At 41.8% G+C, this 24,039-nt stretch overlaps 1 protein-coding gene across 2 annotated transcripts in view; it reads right to left on the reverse strand.

Moving 5' to 3' along the window:
* The window catches only part of ADCY2 (adenylate cyclase 2), a 211,316-nt gene extending 188,069 nt beyond the window's left edge, over nt 1-23,247 (reverse strand). The window contains exons 1-2 of one of the 2 annotated variants that reach the window (XM_032118264.1): nt 22,846-23,247; nt 1,136-1,333 (exon numbers count right to left, since the gene is read on the reverse strand). In XM_032118264.1, coding sequence (XP_031974155.1) covers nt 1,136-1,333; nt 22,846-23,073 — 426 coding nt within the window. In that variant the 5' untranslated portion in view covers nt 23,074-23,247. The remainder of the gene's footprint in view (nt 1-1,135; nt 1,334-22,845) is intronic. The other variant, XM_032118261.1, reaches the window with a different exon arrangement.
* Between the last annotated feature and the right edge of the window lie 792 nt (nt 23,248-24,039).

Raw genomic sequence — 24,039 nt, forward strand, 5'->3', positions numbered from 1 at the left:
ATCCATATCTAGAAAAAATTATTTCATGTTCTGATTGCTTTTTACTACATGCAAGTGTGACCCGGTTTGGTCGTTTTAAATACTGAAAAGAAAAAAAAAAAAAAACTAAAAAAAAAACCCAAACAAGGTAGGAGGTTTCTTAGATAATTAATCCCACAACCTTCCAAGAAAATGAAAATATAAAGTTACCCACAAAGATAACGGCCCCAAAAGTATTACTAACATATACCAGTAATTTAAATAATTTACATTAAAGAATTTAAAGGAACTACTTGAAGTTCAATATTTGCCCAAGCCTTGGCAAGATCTGAGTAAAAAGTCAGAGAATTTATTTCAAGTCTATCTCAAGGACCTAGAAGGCATTCTGGATAGAGTAATACCATTTAAAGGTTAAACTCATAGAATCAGCATGAAATTTTCAGAAGACATATTTGTATGTTTAAAAAAATTTTTCCATCCTTTGAAGAGTTTTAAAAATATTATATGAGGAGTATTCCTGTGTAGAATGGTTTGGGGAAAAGAAAATGATGTGGCAAACTCAGAAGAATCGATCAGACACAGCGCTGGATATTGCACATCAGTTACTGATTGCAGCTATTAGGCTGCAATTATATTTTTCTTTGTCTTCATTACAAAATTTTAAAAATGTGAAGGGTACTTCACTGCTTCTCTACTCATCCATTTTTCCAGACAAGTAAGGAGACTCCCAGTCCTTTTTTCATATGCATTGCTAGAGAACACCCTGAAGACCACAGAAAGCCTACACTAAGAGCTCAAACATTTTAAACTAAGAAAGATAGCATCAGCAGTGTTGAACAAACTAGCATTTACTGCCATGTTAACTGGCCACTACAGTCAAATATTCACTCTACAAAGGTGATTGGGATCAAGTATTAATTATACAAAGGAACTTAAAAATATAAAAGCAAAATCCTTCTAATATTTCCTAATATATTTTAAGTATGCACATCTCTGGTATTTCTAAAACAGATGGAGGGAGTCTCAGCATGCAACCACTTAGTCCCAAAAACATTTTGTGAGATGTCCCACAAAAATGAACATGAATGTTTTTGTATAGAATGGTTCTTGGAAATGTACCCAATGGAATTAAAATTAGTAATAATGACAGTCTTACCTGGTCCCAGGGACAGATGATTCCTCCAAAACACATAAAGAGATATCCCATGGCAACAAGACATACCCAGACCACCAGAGAAAATATACGAAGCAGCTTCTTAAATACAGGTTCTACGCAGACAAGGATAAATATAGCAAAAAAAATTGCTAGGGCCGTTGGAACAGTTATTAAAAATGCCACGTGGTCTTCAACTTCCTGGAAACAGAGGAAAATGAAAAGGAAGTTAAAAGCTAACGTAATTAAAGGTCAGACACCAATAACATACTCTAAACTGATTGTACATGGAGATCCCAAAAAGACATGACTGGATATCTAAAGCGACTTTCAATTAAAATACGGTTTTCTTTCATGGTAAGAAGCTGTTATGTGGAACATCATCTTCATAACTACTACTGCAAATATTAACCACAAGAGCACACCATTTCTTTTACTAATCTGAGTTGCAGTAGGCTGTGAGAAGTGTGTGCAACATGAGGTTGGAAAGCTGGTTCCAAGCTCAGTCTGCAGTGGATCCAGAGCCCATGGCCAACCAGCCAACAACTCCACTGCCAGCACACACAGAACGGAGAGGGATGCAGAAGAATGAAAGCTTACAACAGCATGAATCTGCAGGAGAAAGAAACTTCCCCTGAAGCCTAGGCATGCCCCCTGCAGAACCTTTTCACTGCTCTGCAGACTGAAAAGACCCATCACATCAGGAGAGGTGCTGGAGCTGAGCCAGGCAGCCCCATCTGCTCCGTGTGTAACAGCCAACGCAACCACGAGAACGTGATGGGTGACAGCAGCAGGGACTCTCTTGTGAGAGGTACAGAGGCGCCCATGTGCTGACCTGACACACCCCTGAGAGCTGTGCTGCTTGCTGGGGGCTCGTATCAGCAATGCCACCAAGAGATTCCCAAGCCTCATGGAGCTCACTATTACCCACTGCTGTAGGTTCACACGGGCACCAGTGACACAGCCAGGAGTAGTCTGAGCAATACCAAGAAGGATTGCAGAGGGTGATGGTAAGGGACTCCAGAACACAAGTAGTTTTGTCACCAATTCTCACCAAACTAAAGTTGGCAGGCGAACAGAACTTAAGTTCATTCCACTCCTAGAAGTTTGATGCCAATACCAGAAAGAGATGCTCTGCATCTGAAAAGGGATTGCAAGTCAGCAGGAGAAGGAATTCCAGCCGCTCTAGACAGTATGCTGGCTTTGGGGGCATGGGAAGTAAACAAGAGATGTGCATCTGGGATCTTATCACAGAGATGTGGTGGGACAGCTCCTATGACAGGAGGGTTGGAATGGAAGAATACTGGCTCTTTAAGAAGAACAGGAGAGGGGAGACAAGGAGAGGGTGCTTCCCTCTATGTCATGGAGCATCCCCTGCCAGGTGATGGATGAGGAGCTGACTGAGAGCTTATAAGCGAGGTTAAAGGGAAAGCAGAGATAGGCAACATTACAGTGGGAGTCTGCTACAGGTCGTCCAACCAGGAAGACTCAGAAGATGAGGCCCTCTATAGACAGACAAGAACTGCCTCGTGTTCACAAGTCCTAGTCCTCATGAGGAACTTCAGCCACCCCAATACCTGTTGAATGGGCAACACAGCAGGGCACGAGCAATCCAGGCAGTTCCCAGAATGCGCTGATGATAATTCCCTTCTCCAATTGGTACAGGACAAGGTGGGTGGGGCTTTGAGCAGCCTTGTTTAGTGGAAGGTGTGCCAGCCCAGGGCAGGAGGGTTGGCACTAGGTGATCTTTAAGGTCCCTTCTAACCCAAAACACTCTATGATTTAATCTTATTTGAAGCCGATTGAGAAAACTGTAAATCACGCTGAACAATGCAGCTGTCAAAATGCCTCACAAATCAACTATGTCCACAGCTCTATAAAAGTCTTTTTGACAGGGATAGTTGCAAGGTACTATATGATTTGCTTCTGCTTAAAGTATTTATCTGGAAGTACAGACTCTAGATTACATATATACATTTCCTCCTAGCAACTGCTTACTTTGGAATGTACAAACAACACCCAGAGCAAGGACTAGAATATAACGTGAAGTAAGATTCAGAATATTCAATATTTAAATTTATTTACAGAACTTACTTGTAAGTTACTACACTAACATCTTTAAATCATCTAATGATGGATGCATTAATAAAGAATAAATATTTGATTTTCTATTGCTGTATATGCTCAAAATGGTATGCCTGATTGAAGTAAAACACCACTATACCAAAGTACAGTCATGGGATCTTTAGTCATTCCCCAGCTGTTCTGAATTCTAACAGCCTCATTTGCAGCAACAAGGATTCCCAAAAGCAGGCCCCAAATGCTACTGCTGCAACAGTAACCACAGACTTCATGCACAAAAGCCTCAGATCCATTTTTCATGCTGGTGAAAGCTTCAAGAGAATCTGAAAGTACGTATTTGATGATTTGTAAGACATCTAAGCACAAAGAAACAACATTTCTTTTTCCCCTTTTTTTAGTTGCTTCCTTAGTGCCCTGTTAAATCTTGTTTATTGATAGATTTTCAAATCAAATACATGACATTTTACTTAAAAGTATCTTAATATGACTTTTTTCCTTTCTTATGTATATAAGACTTGCTTCAATTAAATCAAAACGAAAAATTTACAAATAAATTTGTAAATTTACAAACACTTAAAAATGCCATCAGCAGGGTTTGTTTTTAGTTTTGTTTTTCCCCTGATCTAGTAAGTTTTACAACCTGATATCTAGAGACACTTGCTGTAAAAATCTGTCCCCTTCCGCTGTTCCCATTTCTTCGTTTTCCTTGCTGCCCTGCCTGCATGCGCACCACAGACTGGGACACCCAGCTGCTCTCAGCTCCAGCCACCACCCTGACAGGCTCAAACCAAGGAGACCACCACAATATACCCCACCCTGCCAGACAAAAGTCAGCTCATCTTTCAACTCTTCTTGTTTTTAACGCCCTTTTGGATTTATGAAGTCACACATTTAAGCAATTGTTATTGCAACACTGACTTTCACGGTATAAGCAAAAAAAGTGTCAAGAAATTTTAAGTGGTGATTCTAACCCTGAAATGCAAACACGAAGCTTCCAAATATCACATACACACATGAAGGCTTTCAAGCACTTGGGTAGTCACACAGAAAACAAAACTATGGCCTTAAATTTAGGCACAGGGGTTAGTGTCTGCACAAGTACAGAGCTGCATAGAGTAACATATGTGCAATCTTGCATAGTAAAAATATAAAACCTACCTACTAGTAGGAAGAACTACTGATTTATATATATGAATGTTGTGACTTTTGATCAATCCCATCTAAGAAACTTGTTTCAGTTAATTGATTCAGTATATGGCACAACCAATGCCAGCTCAGTCAACATCAAAAGCATTTAACTTCAACCTTTGACTTCTGCCCTTCCAGGTGGGATTGCCAAACTCTTGTGGCAAGAGACAGATGTCACAGGCAACAGGACAACATTAACTTCCTTGCACCATCTGTCACGCAGCCCAAGTCACAGCATCAAAGGAAGCCACAGGCTCCTGGAGTAAGCCAAGACTGTTGAAAAGCACATATTTTAATGATGGCAAATTGGCATTTCAGCGATAAGGATCATGCTACAAACATACTAGGCGAGAAAATCCAGATGCACTTCAACTGCATGCTTCTCCACATCGGTAAAAAATAACAAAACTACTGTACTTTCTGGGAGGATTTGGCTTCATAACAAATCAACAATATTTAGATGTCTGTTTAGAGTACATGAATGCTCATGCAGCTACATATATTTATATGTATTCTATAATTAGATCAATCCATCAAAGTGTTTGTTCCAAATTAACAGCTACTCAGTTTCCTTTTTTAGGCATACACTGATTTCAACACTTAGCTGAGATATTTTGATCACTAAATCTAAAATTTTACTTCTGCTTTCCCCCCTTCTCAGGTTGCCTACTACACAATTTTACATTTTGATTTAAATGGAAGGAAATAAAAAAAAAAAATAGACCACACCGTATCAGCTCCTGAGCACAGGTGACCTCTCTGAGCTGACACAGGACAACATCCTTCTGTGATGACAAGCTGCTTGCATCACACCATACACTAAACAAATTCTGAAGTAAAATTGAAATTTAAAGACAGAATAGGGTACACATTAGGCAATTCATAAAATATAGGAGAAAATAAAACTTTATTATAATTTTACCCTTTATGGAAACTTTATGTGTACAGGGGGATTTTCACAATCCTGCCTTTAAAACACATGTTAATGTCAGGTCAAGAAAAGCAGGCCCTGTAAGGCAGAGGTTTATTCTGGAAGCTATTTTTAATTACATCAGAGGAACTAAATCTTTACAGAATTGTAACTTTAAGAGCAGGACATTTAGAACTTGCAGCTTCCAGAAAAATATTTGTAATTATTAGTGTATTTAGCAGGTTGGGTGTTGCAAAAACCTGAAAAATCCTGAAGGTTAGCTATTCTGTTACCTTAACCAGTCCTCAAAGAGGTGGGGGGAAAAAAGAAAAAAACAAACCCAAACACTTTCCTTTTTTTTTTCCCACTAGTCTCAGAAATTAAAATACACCAGAGGTAACGGAATTAAAATATCAGCATGACACTTTTGAACATAATGGCTAAGCCCGCAATACATGGATCTTACCTGACAGCTCTGTCTCCCTGAGTGTTTTCTATCTTGCTGTCTTTTAATTACTGAAGAAATTAAAAAGTCTACTGTTAGAAATTTTTCCAACCCCCACAAATTCTTCCAAAGTGTGATAATCTTGTTATCACCAGTAAAATCTGAAGAGTCGCTTTCACTCATCTTTCCAAAACCCACAACCTTCTCTCAATTGACATCCTGTTCTTTCCCAGATAATGTCATGCCCTCAGTTTAATTTTAAACACCAAAGCTGCTGTAGAGCACTTCACTGTTATATATAAAAACATAGTCAGATGAAACAATCCATAAAAATGAACAAATAAGCAGTTAAAATGCCAGTTTTAGCATAAAATCTTTTAACATGGTCCCTCATTCTTTTGACATATTTTCTTTATTCTTTTTTGATTAATGGAATTCAACAGCAGTCTATATACAGAGGACTCCTGCTGGGATCTGAAATATCACACGCTTTGAATTAACTCAAACCATTTACCACATTAAATTCCTACTAAAATCACTTTTTGCTGAGATCAATGAAACACTTTCTAAATGTAAATATAAAACCAAGTGAGTAATGTTCTTCAGACACTGATTTAATTTTTTATTTCATACATCTATTCAATTTTCAGTATCTTCAATTTCATGCAGCTATTTTCAAAAGTGTTGAGTGTTACAAGAAACGTTACAGGGCTGAAGGATTACTAGCTTACGGACCTCTCAATCAAACATCCTTCTTTAACCAGTCTGACTTAAAAAATCTTTTGAGTTGTCTCTGTGGAAAAAAACCACCCATTTTTCCTGCAAAACATGTTCCAGGACTTGAGACAATGATTTTCAGAAGACATAATCACCCTTCTCTTTGTAAAACTGGACAGCATTTAAATTCTCTAACATCTCAAAAATATTTCTCTACAAAATCTGCAAAAGTCTTCTGGCTACTTGTGACCCTTCTCCTATGGTTTTATATTTTAGTGACTTTGCTTACGGCTGACTGCACTGTGTGCCATCTGCTAGACAGCTGGAAAAATCTCCATTTTACTAAGAGGTGCTGTGCCCTGCTCCTGGCCAAGTAGCTGTACAGTTTCATCTAGGATTTCATCATTTAGGACAACAACTGAAAAGTTCTGGCCAGCAGTCCCAGGTTTCTTTTCCATCAATTCCATTAGTATTACTCCATCTCCACTTCAGAAATTGTGCAGCATCTTTAAGGCCAGATGCTATTTCCAAGACTGCATGGTATTTTCTGGATCCACAAGTCAGAAAGACTTCTCTGTCTTTTGTGCCCACCATTTATCTTTCATAACATAAAACTTTGCTTGTTATTCTTGCTTAGATGCATGGTTAGAAGCTTTCACAAGTGCTTTTTTTTTTTTTTATAAGGACATTAGCAGAAAATTAACTGAACTGTATCTTTGAATCAAACCATCCTGAAGTTTGTGTCAATGAAGCTTTTCATTTTCACTAAGGCCCTATGTAGCTGCATGCCCGAATATTTTTTCTCCTTGATTCAGCATTCCCTGTCTGGCTTAGCAGATCAATGATAACAGCATCAGGCTCCAATCCAGTTCTTTCATGATGTCTGCTGTCTTGAGAAATTCAGTTCTGTCTATTAATGAGTCTGATGTGCAGTCTACACTTGCTGCTAGCACACAGAGATATCTGACTCCCCACTAGATGCACGTCACTCCAGCCATTTGCACATCATATGGATCATGTGGCATTACAACTGCCCAGCTGCTGCATGATGTTCCATGTAACCACGAGAAGCAGTTCTGCATCCATGGCCACATTCTATGCTATTCTGTATTCATTAGTACATGGGAACATTATTGGAGCAGCAAGATTTCATCCAAACCCTTCCAATGACATTCTGGGCTACCTGGGGCCTTTCCCCAGGCTTGAAAGCCGTGAACAACATGTGCTGTAAACGTGCTGCCTGTATGAGAAGTGTGCAGTTTTGCACCAGTGCAGCACCTCTGCTGCAATCCCACAGGAACTGTTCTTTGACGTTGCAGGCGATATCCCTGTGAGCACACAGGACTAACAGTGACAATGCAGTGACCAGCCCTGCAGGTCTTGTGAACACCCCTCTGACCACCCACGTGCCTGACTACTGAGCCAAGCACTTTTGGCCAGTGGATTTTTTTTTAGCTAGTCCAGCTACATATAGATATTATTTATCTTCTCAATTAGTCAGTAGAAAATGATTGTATCCAGATTTTTCCAAGTTTGCCTGATAGCTATAAGTGAACCTTGTCTGCTTCAGTGTTGTAGCAATGATTATCAGGAACACAAAGTCTTAACATGCCAGAGATCACAGACTTCTCTCTTTAATGCAAAAAACATCAGACCTCACAGAGTGTTTGGAAAAGCTCTTTGGAGGTGCCATGGCTGCTGTGCAAATAACAGTAATAGAAGAAGTTGAAATAAAAGTTCTGGAGGCAAAATATTTGTTGCTAGTGAAGAAGCAGAGAACTATTGTAGCATTCCCATAAATGGTCCCCCCAAAAAAAACCTGGGTGGAAAGCAAAAGTTTAATAAGCGGCTAAGAAAATGTGTTCAAAAGGGAAATTAAAGAAACTGAGAAATTTGGGGAATAGGGATTTTGTCTCTAGAAGGTAGCTGAGCTTCACCTAAACTAGATAAGAATGAGTTTGCTAGCACTTGCAACATCACAGGAAAACATTCAAATTGAATGTTAAAGATTGATTGTTATAGAAACAGAGTGCATGGTTCAAGAGAAGCAGTAATGTCAAGGAGACTGGTAAGTCTCAACTAAATGAAAGGACAGAAGTTGATTAAACTCAACTAAGGAGGTTTCAGCAAAGGAAAGGCAGAACAGATTCTCTTTTTAAAATCTGTCAGAGAAATAAGACACCCATTCGAAAGTAAACACTCTTCTCTACAAGCCTAGGAAGCTAGATGGAAGAACTAAAATGCCTGTTGTTGAAGCATTATTTACACAATAGCCTTACTGAAAACTTGGTGTAAAAAAAACCATCAGCAGAATAATGAAAAAGTAGAAAGAGACTGAAAGCCATACACTTCAGCAAGGACTGAAGAAAGGCCTCTATTAACAGTCTAAGAAATTAACAAACAGTATAAAGTGGCTATGAGAAAAAAAAAAAAAGAGACTGAACAGCAAAGCCTCATAAAAATAAATTACTTAGAGGACTGGTTATCATGCAGATATAAGGAAGGCTGTCAAAGAAGAAAACACAGCAGGTCAAGGGACACTTTAGTGACTCCCAGATGGATTTGCTAAGGATCACAACAGCAGATGGAAGCTGAGACCACAGTCTGTGTCTCATGCACTACTGAAAAACAAAACAAACAAGTACACAGATGAAAAAACCCACCCATATGAAGAAAGAGAAAACAATCTTGAGATTAATCTGATCTCAAGAAGTTGAAAGAATCTGGTTCACAAAATATTGCTATTGAGGAGCTTCTTTATACCAATGACAAATCTTGTTAAGCAAACAAATTACAAGACCCAAACACCAAAACTGAAAGGGGCAGCTATAAGCTTACAGATTAAAATCTTTGTAGGGAGCCTGAAGACACTGTAAAACTCAGAGGCACAGGGCAAAAGCTAACCAATTCCCCTAAACAACTTGAAAAAGACTAAAATACAACCAGAACGCCTCAACATCCAAGTAGTGAAGCTTCTAAAAATTATCTTTAATAGGAAAAAAAAAAAAAAAACCAACAACCTGAAAGGGGATAAAAAAGGATTTAATATAAAGATTCAATTAATATAAAGACTCAATAATGCCAGCCAAGAAAAGAACTTGCTTGAGAAATTATTTTTAAGAGTATACAAATAAGTAGTAAATTCTTTTTGAAACATAATCAGGAGTTGGCAGCCTGCTAAAGGACTTCCAAGCAAACAGACAATGCAGGTATTAAAAAAAAAACAACTAGACAAGAACAGATTGTAGCAGAAAAGGTTCGAGTTGTTTTTGTTTTGTTTTTTATCTGTGTTCAGTGTGGGATAATTCTCATTCCAAAATAATCTATGCAGGGAAATACATCAAAAAGTCTGTCTCAAATTGGAGCATTAGTGAAAGGCATTACAGACAAAAGCAGAAATTTGAAATGTAAAAAAAAATATCACCACAAGCAGTCAGGATTCACCAGAAACGGCCAATAAGACTCAAAGAAGAGAAAGCTAAAACAGCAGTAGCATGTAACCTGCACCCAAAAGTTCCAGAGTATCCAAAGACAGACATGTGATGTAATGCCAGTCTCTCCTGGGATCCTTCTCAAAGACTAGGGGAAGTACCAGCAGGCCTCGCATCTACCCTAGGAAAAATTGTTAAAAACAAAGGTACCAAAGGCCTCAGGAATCCTAGGGTATGTGTTCAAGATATCCATAACCACTTTGGGAAAAGGGCTGAATAGAAATCTGGCAAAGATAAGGGTCAACTATGAAGAAACACAAAAGGATCTCATAAAAGTCACCATGGAACAAGAAAATGGCAGATGAATTTCAGCAGAGATGTGTGTGCAGAGATACACCTCAGACAAAGCAATCCTAATTTTATGCACAGGTTCTTGGTTGGCTACTAATACTTAGAGAGATTTGGTGTTTATCATAGCCAGACCCATTGCAACATTACTTAGGTCCTCACCAGCAGTCAAAAAACAACCCAAAATGCAGAACATAGGAAAATAGAATAAAGAGGTGAGAACATCACAATGCCACCTCAATGCATGACGAACACCGTAATTCTGGTTCAATCACCACTTCCAAATGATAGTTTTCAAGAATGGTCAAAGCTGCAATACAGTGGCTAGATTCTAAAGGAGTAACACTTGGTTTTAAGGTTTCTCTTCCCTGCATGGAGTGCAGAGACTGCCCTTTAATTCAGCTCTTCTGATGTTTAAAGGTAGTGTCCATCTCAGGCCAACAGGAACAACCTCCACTGGATCTCTCCGCATGCAAAGGTGTAGCCAGAGCCCCATGAGCCCATGACCATTCCCTACTGCCATGGAATACAGGACAGACACCTATCCCTGCCAAAAACATAATTAGTAGAACCAGGATGTGTGTGCCTCTATACTTTATATTCAAAAATATGCCCTGTGCAAATACCATGTACCCAACCTGAACAGTAAGCGTTTTTTTTATACAGCCTCATTTGCCGTATCAGCAGTTTTCTCTCTCTTGGTTTATTTTCCACAGATTTGTGTCCTCTCGTCTTGCTAACCACATGTCATATAAAATCTGTCAGTGCATACAACTATGTATTTAATAAGCTGGGGTTCAGAAGGCCCACAAACAGGGTCAGGGAATATGAACGGGACTGTCGTGCCTTACGGTCATCCAGCAGCATCTCAATCTTCTCTTAGGCTGCCAATTATCAAAAGTTTTACTTTAAAACACGTAACAGCCTATGAAAAACAGGATGGTCAAACCCAGTTACCAGTGGCTACGACACTCAGCTGGTGCACTTCTAAAATTGTCCTACCCAGTGGCAGTAGCTGGCAGCCACAAAAGGAAAACCATGTCCCAGAGACCAAGAACAGTTACTTACATTCTGCTCCCTGGAATGTCCCTGTCATAGGTTAGCAAGCATAGTCCCAGAAGTGATGTCCTTGCCAAGGCGTGCTTACAGCTTCCTCTGGGACCTGATAGAACCTATCAGCTGGCCAGTTTGAATATGGACAATTCTTTAAGCCACTTAAAATTGTGACCGCCTCTATGATCCACACTTAAGAATAGAAACCCTGAGGCAGAGTTTCTTTCTCTCGTTCCCAGCGCTGGGACAGGTGGCTGTGGGCCCCGTGTGGGGGCCAGCAGGCCAAGCCCAGGCCCTGCTCGGGCCAGGCTGGGCCGGGCCACGGCCATCCTGGAGCCGATGGGCCCTGTTCCATCCATGGAACCCCACCCCCCCCCCCAGCCCTGCTGTGGGCAGCTGGAGCAGCTCGACTCTCCCCCCTCTCCACTTCAATAAGCCACATTCCAGCTGCAAGGGTGAGATTAACCCTTTTAGTGCTGTGAAGAGCTGAAAACCAGAGGGAAGAGAAAGAGGAGATGCTTAAAGCTGAAATTCTCTTGTAAAGCTATGATATATCAGAGTATCCCGTTGTAATTTCATGGAGATATGGCGGTGGAGTGTTCAACTCGTAAGCAAAAGCACCTGGGCTGAGATAGGCAGATGCTGACGCAGCTGTAATTTCATGAGAAGTTGAACAGGGAGTGATGGAAGTGATGAGGACTTTTGCTCCAAATGGGAAAGGAGAAACCTCAGTTCCTAGAGATGCTCCCAAAGATTTCTTAGAGATGAAATGCTCCCAGAGACATGGGTGAAGAGAACTTTTGTTTCTGAACGGCTCAACCTTAAAATTGTACCCCAAAAAACTTCAAGAGTGGACCCTCAAAAGCAGTTGTGGGAAAAGCTGCAAGTTGGGGGAAGGGACTCACATGCGAGTAGAGAGACTCCTCTTCCTGAATGGACTGAACAAAGTTATTTGGAAGTGGGCGGCTGTCTCATTGTGATAATGTGTTCATAGCATGGGCAAGAGAGACTCCTCTTCCTAAATGGACTGAACAAGGTTATTATGGAAGTGGTAAACAGACTGAACATCTCAAGGGTTGTCTTTTTACATTGTCAGTGGGAGAAGGGAGGAAGGTGGGGGGAGGAGAAGAATTCTGAAGGTGTGGTATGATTTTTTTTCTTCTTTTAGGTCTGTTAATAAACTTCTTTATATTCTTTCAAGGTTGGTGCCTGCTTTGCGTTTTTCCTAATTCTTATCTCACAGAAGATAAACAGTAATGAGTATCTGGACCAAACCACTACACCAAATTGGTGTTTCCGCCCAGTTACAAACCCAACCCGCTACAGTCCCCTTCACAAGAGGGGGGATACAACAAGCAGAAAAGTGAGCAAAAATCTGTACTTTTGTAATTATTTCATGCTCCAGAGGTAATTAAAACCTACTCACATCATTTATTAATTTTTAATGTAAATACAGCAATCAAAATATCTTTCTTGCGTACTTTAATCTACATGCATTGGTTCTGACTTCCTCTCAAAAAAGGGTGGCTAAGTAACTTAGTTTAGCTTGTTTTTCAGATATTCTCAAAATCCTTCCTCCTATTATAAAAATACTTTTAAAGAAACTCTCCAGTAAATGCAAATACTGTTTATACAGGTCACAATACATGGAAGATAAACTGAGTAAAACACTTAGGAAGAACGTATTATTTTGTAGTTGACTATATTCAAAACAAGTCATTGTTGAAAAAGCTCCATCAGCTAAACATTAAGGATAATACAATACTTCTTCACAAGACTCAAAGACATCTTTTTCAGATTAACTACACTGTAGCATGTATTAAAAGTGAAATTATGGCCTTTCTTGTACACATATAGATTCATCGATGTCTGAAATACTCATTCAGATTTGTAGAAGCCAGAAGTACTTATGTGACTGTTTGAGCTATTTAATACTGACAGTTACATATTTTGGCTGTCGCTTTTAAATTGAAGCTAAAAGGTGGCTTTCCCTCACCATTTTCCTCCTGACATAATAACTGGAGAATCTGGCTGTAATCAAGAAAAAATGTCAAGATGCAACTCACTTAAAAGTAAGGATCACAAAATTTGAGCCAGGGAGCACATGAGCTTCAGCACATAAGGAAACTGCTCATTTTAAAGGTTTGTTTAATGAAGAAAAAGGTACACTTAGGCTTCTCTCTCTAATGGGTCTTTTAAAAATACATTTTGCAAGAGTATCTATCAGATTTATCGGCATAATAGGGTAGCATGAAAAATAGTTTTAATATTGAAAGGCACTACTGTCATTTTGTAATTACTTTTCAAGTATTTCCTAAGGTTGTGCAATTACATACTAAACACCGTTATTACTATCACAACAATGCTCTTAAAATTTACTCCCCTCAGGATACTTTTGACACTCTCATAAGTCTCTCAGCTCAACTGACTTCAAGTCAAAGAGATACCTTAGTAGATTTTTGATTTCAAGATCAAGAACACATTCTGCAGTGGCTATTATTTCTATTATGATAAAATTTAAAATAAAGATAACAAACATGTTAACTTACACTTAAATTATAACTGCCAAGTAACATCTCAGGAGTAAAACTTCAGACATATTCATAGGAAATAGAGCAAAACAGATTCTGCAAATACAGGCATTTCTATTTTCTGTTAGTTGAGGGCTTTTTCATAAGTACTGTTACCACATTTCATTAAAGTACAAGTAATATTAAAATTAAAAATTAAAGAAAACGGAAACAATCTGGTAAATTGTTTTATTGTTAAACAGATGTCACATCACTTGAAGCAACTTTATAAAACCCCACCACCTATCAGTCAGGTTTAAAAATTACCAGAGCTCACTGGTGCAGAAAACAAGCCCCAACGAAAGTCTATGGCTGTTTTCTGGCATGAACTCAGAGGGTGGGGATGCCCTGTGGGGTTTACCGGACAAGCTACTGGTCTGGACAACCTACCCTACCACCTCCTAGGTCTTGACCAGACTAGACTGTTCTCAGACCACTGTGCTGCAACAAAGGACCACCACAGTACCTGCATCAAGGAAAGAGAATTCACCCACCTGTAGATACAAAAATGCTGCTAGCAAGGATTTTCTTGCTATTTTCTAAGTCCGTGAGAGACTTTTCTCTCTTGCAGAAGAGGTAGCAGAGTTATTTAAACAACCAAGCCACCTGCAACCTTGAAAAGTCTTGGTTATGGTATAGTAGAAAAATATTTTGACAATGGATGTTTTAGGATTTTAGCCAATCACCCCAAGGGGTGGCTGAGCCTTTGTCCAATTAAACTATGAAGAAAAAAGTCTATAAAAGAGTTTGTAAAATAATTAAATAAATCAATCTTGCTGCACAATTTCTGGATCTTCTCCTCCTCCTCCTCCTCCCTATGGCTGTGGGACACGGTGATATACCATAGGAACCAGGCCTGCGGTAATACCCACCTGCCAAGGCTCATGAAGCAACAGAAGTGATTTATGAGGAGAAGCTGGGAGAACTAGGAGTGTCTAGCCTGGAGAAAAAAAGTGGTTCAGTAGGGACCTTAACACTTTCTACAATTACCTCGAAGGCATAGCAAGGTGGGTCTTGGTCTCTTTCACCAAACAACAAACTATAGGACAAGAGAAAATGGCCTCAAATTGTATCAGAGGAGGCTCAGATTGAATATCAGGAAAAATCTCTTCACCAAAAGGGTGAGCAGGCTACCCAGGGAAGTGTTGAAGTCACCATTCCTGTCAGCGTTTAAGACACACGTAGATATGGCACTTAGGGACATGGCTTAATGGTGGACTTGGCAGTGCTGGATTAATGGTTGGATTTGATGACCTTAAGGGTCCTTTCCAACCTAAACAATTCTATAGGAACAGGAGCACTTGCAAGCAGGTGCTGAGCCAAGTTCAAAGAGCATCTGTTTTCCTAAAACATCTCTCAGAGGAAAGAACATGTCCAAGTCCTCAGCCTGAAATCAATCTTGCTGGAAAAGGAGCTGGGGGGAATCTAGTCTTCCTAGGATTTTCCTGCCAGACTGACCAAAGTACTAGCAAATTGGAGACAGGGATATGGAAATTTAACCTGAAATGGAAGGACAACAATCCCATTTATCCAGTCAGTGGGCAGACACACTGTGCAGGCCATAGCATTTAGGGTCTTTAAAAGGTCCCACACTACACAGCTCAGCTGTGAGGAGGTAGGTGGAAAAAAAGTAAGGTCTAACTACTTTTGCAAACCTTAGTGAGCAGCTCTGAAAAGCTATTTGGGAAACAAAGATGGGCCAGAGCACCTCTCATCCCAGCTGCTCCCTGGTGTATGCAACCAGAAGCCACTGCCCCTGCACTTTGGAGTACATCTTCCAGGTAAGTAAAACTTCAAAACTAGAAGCATGGATGGTGGAAGAAGTGGATGCTCAGACTAACAGGTCATGATTTGTGGTCATTTCCTCTGTCTCTCCTAGACACAAGCCTGGAACAGGGTCACACCAGAAGCAGCAAGGGGCTTCTATACCATGTATGCACCACTAAGAACAAGAGTTCTGATTAGAGACAAGATAAAGAAAATGTTTCTATACAGGCTGGAGAAACAGACAGCTGGGAGAGTAATTGTAGACACAGCCTCACACTCCTCTGTACAGATGGTGTAATAGTCCCTTCAATTTTCAGCATCACCTGAATAAGGTTCAGTGTCTGAAGGCTGCTTATTCGAGATATAAAAACAAAAGATATGCAGAAGAAAATGCATGGAGCTGTTTTGGGGTTTAGGTTTTTTTCATCAGGTTTGACGCTCAAAGAAAAAAAAGTCAGGAAAAAAGGGTGGAACTGTGCCAATTCACTTGTTTTTGGATCCAGATCCCCCAAAACAGAAGTTTAATCTGTTGGCATCTTCTCATCATCACAGATTAATTTGGCTTGAGCTGATTCAATTCTTTTTGAAGTATGAAGAAGCTACTATGGCAGCATATAATTGGGATCACAGCTCAGCTATCACTGGGGATGTAGGCACAGATCAAACACTACCAGTGTTCAAATGAACTTTGTTCCCATGATGCCTGCACAGCCAGCTGCTCAAGAGATTTGCAGAACACATCTATCTGTGTGAAGTGTCCATCAGTTTGGAATCATGCACGGAGCAGTCTGGAAGGCTTCAGTGACCACTACTGTTATAATAAGTTTTCTTAATCACAGTGTCAACGTAGAGACTGTGATCTCTGGTTAACACCCTTAATCTAGAAGAGCTCTTGAAGACTCAAAGAAACATTCACCATTTTATAGGAGTTTTAAGATCCCAACAAATGGGCTGGATATATCGGTCCAAAACAAGGAACTTGAAACCAATTTTTAAAAATTTAAGGAAGATTAAGCAGACTGGTATTCACAGGTCCATGGCACATCCACTATGAAGTTGACTGTATAGGATTTGTGAATCCACATACCCGGCTTGAGGCTGATAAAGACAGCAGACAATTGGAGCCCAATACATCATCTGTCTTCTTCCCATCGCACAACAGTAAAGAACAGCTCTAGTCAGTATGTTATTTATCATTTCTGCCAGCTGCAGTAATGATTAGCAGTTGTGGATCCACCATTTTGAGTCACAATTTGTGACATTAAGTAAGTTTTCTATTGCCAAGGTATTCACAAAACTTAAATTTATTAAGATTACAATTACAGTTAAAGGCTAAGCATTTTTCCAACATTGCCATACCCATAGTTTTATGCAATTCTTATTCAGAATTTAGGTTATTCAATACGAAAGATGAAACAGAGGCATGCAAAGTGAGGTTGCCACCAGCACCTCATTAACTTGATGGCTGTTTCCAAGCGTGTTAGACACAGGCAAATGAGACAAGCTCTTTGCAGCAATAAAAGTAACCACAGATGTACTGGGACTGTCATTAGTGAATGAAAGAAGCAGCAGCCCAGACTGATGTATACTGAGGAATGAAACCAGACAGAAAGCCAGGCAATTCCTGCTTCAGACAGGAAGATACAGCAACCTTTACTGCCTGACTAAAGAGGTAATACTGCCTTACAAAAGTCACTCTCAGAGAACATCAGAAGGAACATCTGGCAAGGACAGCAATATCCTAAGACTGTATCAAATAACCAGCAACTACAGCTAGAAGAATATATTGCTATATGGTGTCTAGAGATAAGAAAAAAATAATTAGGAACATAGGATCTCCTCATGGAACATTTTAATAGGGGACTTGAAAGCAGAACTGTACAGTCAATTATAACTGGAATTGTGGAAAGGCACTGTAAATACACTGATGTTTACTTTGAATTCCTTCTCATGTTGGTAGTAGCAACAGTCTGTCAGAATGAGTTTAAGCAGAGGTAGGATACCTCCTGGGCACAACAACCATAGCATCAAGCATGCAAAGAAACCTCTGCTTGTCCTTCAATTAGCGAGGATTTTCCTACTTCATTACCTTTGCTGTGATTTAGCTTTCTTCTTGGGGGAATGAATATACCGGAGTTTGAAAACACCATAGCAGATGCTTTGGCTTACTTTCAGTCTACAAGGATTCCAAGGAACATTTTCAGACCTTGGGTATTCTTGGACTTTGGGAAAACAGTTGGTGCTCTTAAACTAAAAAAAGCTGTAAATTACACAGGGTTGATCTCGAAAGATTTCCTAAAATTGAGAGTACAAATGATCTTATAGTATGGGTGTATTATTCTATGCAATTAGGTTATAACAGACCACCTCAAGAATAGAGATATAAAATTACATCATCAGTGTGGTGACCTTTTGGTGTGGATGGAGGAATTTTTCAGACCCAAACTGATGAGATGACAACATTACCAGAGGTACGTATCAGATGCTTTTAGAAAATGATGAAACATGTCTGCTAAAGCTACTTTTTCCACATGGACTTGGAACACTTTTCCCCTGTCATTTCAGTATGAGATTCTGATCGTGGAAATCTGGAAGGGCTTGGCTGATGTCCAGCTTTTACCAGAAATAACAAGAATTTATTTCAGGAATAACACCAAATAGAGGGAAGGAGGATTTGCTGTCCTTCTGACCAAGGACCCAAAGAAATGGCACACCTCAGTTCAAGCCCCAAGAGGCTTACAGGACCCTCCTGACCTTCCTCTCCTTGCACAGTATCAGTTCTCTGCCAACCAGGTTGGCAGCTAAAAAGTTTTCACATACTCCTTCAGAAGGAGACAGCGACTTCTTCTTCTATGCAAGATCAGCTGACAGTAAGTTCAGTCAGTCTGATGCCAAAAATCAATTCCTGCAGAACGTACATCTGCCGTGGTGCAGGTACACCCACCCAGTTAACTGTGTTCTGTCTTTAAGAACCATTGACTACTCCCCTTTTTGCTACAGATTTGGATACGTCAGTGAAATACATGTGCAGCCCCCCTTTAGTTGCTTGAATTTATAAATCCATATAAAGGTTCAGGAATCTTAACTGAGCCTACCAGCACAATCCTGAGCTTTTCAGGAACTTCAAAGAAGTGGTTGCGGGGGCAACTAATACCTCTGCTCCACAGACAGTCCTTAGGTGGCTGACCCAGCACAATCTCACTGTGCTTTGCAAGAGAGAAGGCAACTCAATGCCACATTGCAGAAGCACTTTTTGCTCAACACATGCTCCACTTGGCCAAGGACATCCTCAAGAAGCACACACTGGCACACCAGAGCCAACACACCAGCAACCACATCTTAAGAGCTTTACAAGGTCACACGTGGCAGCAAGACTTCGGGAGGGAGATAAGGGCTGCAACTAATGTTAACACCACACAGCAGACTTACAGGACTTGAGCAAGGGGAACAGGCCAGCCTAAAAGAAAACACATCTGTATCTCGTAGCAGACTGGTGAACCATAAGTTTTTGGAAAAGGAACAGAGAGACGATCCCAAGAGGTTTAGCTCTTCTCCCACTTACAACACAAGAGATAAAAGATTTTGCTGTCCCTGAAGTGAAGGTTCTTATTGAAGCCTATATCCATGGACTAGGCACTCTTCATTGTGTGGAAAAATGCACGGATAAAGGAAAGTTATGGCCTTCCAACAAATTGTACAATTTGGGCATCACTCCTGTCTTCAGTCAGGCTGTGTTTCATTATGTAAGAAATGAATCACAAGTTCAGATAATTTGGGTACACTCATACTTTACACTAGGAACTTAAAAATGGCTTTTTTTTTTTTTTTAAATCTCCTGCAAATTGTAGTTGTAAGAGATATGCTCTGGCCAGAGACAAAACTGTTCTAGATACCACTAAAAGTGGCCATAAGCTTTTAGTACTAAAAAGGGAGAGAGAGGCGAATAATGAGTTTTTCCTACATATTACACTGAAAGAACAATACAATAGTCAGAGAGAAAATGAAGCTGACCTCTGGCATTTTTAAGTCCTGAAAGGCTTTCGCAGGTTTGGGAAAATCATTTACTCTCTATTGATTAAAGCAGCAGCTAAACATGGATGACTGATCTCATTTTGCCAGTTTGCAGTTCATGCCACATGGAGAAATACAGAGGATACTCTGACACAGGAAATTCAAAGGTTGATACTATCACTACATTATTTAAAACTACAAGCTGTGAATGGTCATCTTTCAAGCTGACTCTAGGAGTTTTGTATCTAGTGTTTGAGGAGACAGAGTGCTTAATTCCAAAGGTGAAAATCACAATAGTTTTCTGAAACAAAAGCAAAATCTCCCAAGAAACCTCTCTCAGTAATAATAGCAGTACATTGTCTGAAAGAAAAGTAATCAGATTTCCAGGCACACTTTTTAAGTAATCTTGTTTACTGTAATTTTGCAACAGCTTTCATAAATTTTTCACCTGAAATCAGAAAGGCTATAGCTTGTATTCTGACAGGTTGAAAGAGCTGAGTAAGTAGAATACATCCCTGTGTGCCTGGCGGTGTTTGGGAACACTTAAGAATACTTCGCCACACAAAAAAACCACCAAAAAAAGGCAACTCAGACAACACAGTGATATATTTTAACAACCAAATCAAACATTAAAATAGAAGGAAAGCCTCCTCTCACTTCCATTGGTTTCCAAGTTTTTTTAAGACAGTCTAGAACATAAAAACACTTCACACTTCATGAATATCCATCCTAACAATGTCCAATCCCACGTTCCACGTTCTAAGCTGTTCTATGAAGCACAAGCAAGAAATACAAATTGAGTGTTATAGCGAGTCATTTCGGAGTTCTGTCTCCACAACAGGCTTACGTAATTTTCAGTGAAATCTTAAATGCTTTGTACAAAATCTAAAGGAAACAACTGTTAAGAAATATTTCCTTTAACTTCAGATGCATAGCACAGATCTGCACAGAACTATCCCACTTCATTTCCATTGGTCTCTACAAAATTAAGTCTTCTGTCAAAACAATCACACACGTACAAGTTGTAAAAAAAGAAAGATAAGGATATTAATACCAGCTTTTGTGGCTCAGATACTCCTAACCACATGTCCCTTTTATATCATGAGGCACAAAAAAATGACTAAAATTCCACAGCTCTATAAAATGTATATCCTTTATTCAGATGCGGGAGAAACAGATCTAAACCTTCAGGAATATTTTAAACACAAACACAAGCAGAAACTAGACTATAATAAAGCGCTTTTAGGTGAAATTCTGGGCAGGGCGCCAAAGGATTTTGTCCAGCATCCTGCGGCTGGAAGTCCATACAGGCAAGCTTTCTCTCTGCCTGAAGTTACTTTTATCTGTCAACTGGAAACTTCGATGAACCCCACCTCTTTCTCCACTCACCCATCCAGTTGTTAGCTACAGAAAGATAAAGGCTCAGGAAAAAGGTTTTAAAAGCATTTTTTTCCTCTTCCGGTATGTCTGGAATTCCAAATGCAGACTGAACTATTAAATTGACTCTTTCCGAAGAAGTAATGCCTGGCAAGATTCAGCCAGCTCACAGTTTTGTTTCCGTAACTTTCAGCAGTCCTTCCTTTCTGGGTCCAGTTTTATGCCACCTTCGTTACTGTGAATGATTTACCTCAAGAAATGAAATTACCAAAATAACCACATGCATCTTGTAAACAAGCTGTATATCACACCACGACTGAAAAGTACAAAATTTAGTGCTAAACACTGTCAAGCCCAAATTCTGCCACCTTAACTGTGGGCAGGTATAGTGTACATCTCCACACTTTTATCTCTGCCTGACAGACTTCCAACTCCACCTTCCAACAGTCCCTTCAGCCCTGATGCACACGCACCCACATTAACATACTAGAATGAGATAAGTTGTCAAACCCGTATTTTGCACACAGAGCTCCAAAATTTAAACCTTTCGACATTAAACAACTGAATTATGAAGCATCACCATTACTGGCCTCACATTAGCTCTTTTACAACTGTTTTCTATTTAGTACGAATTGTTGAACAAAAAGCTCAAAACACAATACAAAAAGCTCAAACACCAAAAGGAAATAAACCAATTGACTCGAAGTTTAGCTAATCCTGCAGGCAGTTTCTGCAGGTTTTAAGACAAAAGTTTGGTTAAGCAAGAAAGCAGGATTCTCTGTATAAGCAAATACTAGCTGCAGTGCCCCTAGGAGAATCCATTAGATTATACGGACCGACTCATCCTTGCCTTTGGAGATAACTAGCTCTATTCAATAAACACCAAGCTTTCCAGACGACCATTAACGGATTTATTTTTTACAAAAAGAGGGGGGGAAGAAAAGGAGTCTGAGACCACTCAAATACCCATTCTTTACTTCAGAAGTATACCGTAATGCCAATAGCCTGCCTCTAATCATTAACAGCAGGAAAACTCTCTAAAGGAGCAAGAATTTTACTGCCCTCTGCAGCTTTTCCTTTGCAAGGGCAAAACGCCACCCATTTCTGGGGAGATAAACTGATACCGACTGTCATTTGCTGCTGTGACACATTTTTCTTCCCGAAGGCTGGAAAGCCCACGCTGAGCACGCAGAAAAGACATCCGACCGACCAAACTTCACCTTCCTTAAAAACGAAGGCTGTGCTGTCCCAAAAGCTTTCTGGAGAAAATGGGTCAAACGCTAGAATGGTATCATGGGGGAGGGAGGGAGATAGCACAAGGAGGGGAACGGCCCCTGCTTACTCGCACTAAAAATATTATTTCAGATACAGGTACCGACGGCATTTTTGTGCGGCGATCCAAACCCTGCCACTACAAAGGCCACCACGGCCAAGCCGCCAGTTGGAAGAGAGCGGAGCCAAGGAATTAAGTGAATTAAACTCGATGCGCTTGTTGACTCAGTTTTCGCTCCATCAGCCGCGCGGCCGCTGCTCCAGCGTCGCCTCTAAATATCGGGCAGCAAAGTTCGGGCGGGGGTTCTCCGGCCCCCGCCGCCACCTCGGCGCCTCCCGCCACCAACTTTCCGCCGCAGGAGCTGCAGCACCGGCTCTCGGCCGCCCCGTCCCGTCCCGTCCCGCCCCGTCCGGCTCGGCTGAGGGTGCCGGGTGCGGCGATGCCAGCGGGGCGGCGGGAGAGGGGATGCCGGGCGGCGGCAGCGGGGATGCCCAGGAACCCGGGGATGGCGCGGGTCCCGGACCGGGCGGGCGTCTCTTACCAGCCCGGAGGCGAAGAAGACGGCGAGCAGAGCTAGGCAGGCGCCCATCACGATGAGGAGCAAGAAGACGATAAGCGGGTGCTGCTGGCTCATGCAGTAGTAGGACTCGTAGAGCCAGTCCCGGGATCGGGACTGTTCGCCGCTAGCCCCGCAGCCTCCGCCCGCCTGGTCTGCCCGCTCCAGCAGGTAGCGGCGTCTCCTCCTCATCATCATTGCTTCTTGCCACATCGGGCAGAGCCCGCGCAACTCCCTCAGCGCCGCCGCCGCCGCCGCTGCTGCAGGAGGCAGCCGGGGAGTGGAGTGGGGCGCGCTCCCGCGCGGGAGGCGGAGAGGAGGAGCCGCGGCGGCGGCGGCGGCATGGGCATGGTGCGCCGGGATGCCGCGGCCGCCGCGCAGCCCGCCCGGGGCTTGGTGCGCCTCCGGAAGGCGCCACCCCGCACGCACATGCCTTGCCCGGCTCCCCCGGAGGCGGAGGCGGCAGGAGCGCTCCTCCTCGCCGGGGAGGGCAGCGGGCGCCCGCCCAGAGTGAGCGCCCCAGGGCGGCGGCGGCGGCAGCGGGAGGTGCCTTCGCGGGCGACCGTGAAAGAAGCCTCTGCCCCGCGCCCCTCCGCCCCAGCGCCGGGAGATGCCCCCGGGGTCGGGCCACCTGCCCCGGCCTCCGCCTGCGTGGGGCCGACAGCCCTCGCCGCCCGGAGGGGCGCGGTGCCGCCGCAGCTGCCGCTCCCGACGGCGGCCGTGAGGCGGAGAGCGCGGCGTGTTCCGCTCCCGGCCCGCCCCCGGCGGCCCCGGCCCTGCCCGGCTCCCGCGGGGCCGCCGCTGCCTTCCCCGGAGAGTGTGGCAGCACCTCCCGGCGCCTGAGGGAGAGACATTTGGAGATTTATTTGAAATTACTCCCACGGGCGGAGGGCCCTTGCAGGACTGTTTCACTGGGTACCTTTTCCGGAGGCGGAATCCCTTTTTTAGAAATCATACCTCGATTTTTGTCAAAACCAGCATTCAAGTTAGGAGGAAGTATAACATACATTTTCCCCAGCTTACCATGTTCCAAAGGGCTTGGTTATTCCTATCAAAGCAGGCGCTGGAAAGATGCTGGACATCTAACACTATTAAGTTACATATCTCTCGTACTGGCTGAAGCTTTGTAAGCACATACAGGGAGTTCTGCATCCCCAGCCCATTGCTTCCCCGAATGTC

Source organism: Corvus moneduloides, chromosome 1, assembly GCF_009650955.1.
Source record: "Corvus moneduloides isolate bCorMon1 chromosome 1, bCorMon1.pri, whole genome shotgun sequence".
NCBI lineage: Eukaryota > Metazoa > Chordata > Aves > Passeriformes > Corvidae > Corvus > Corvus moneduloides.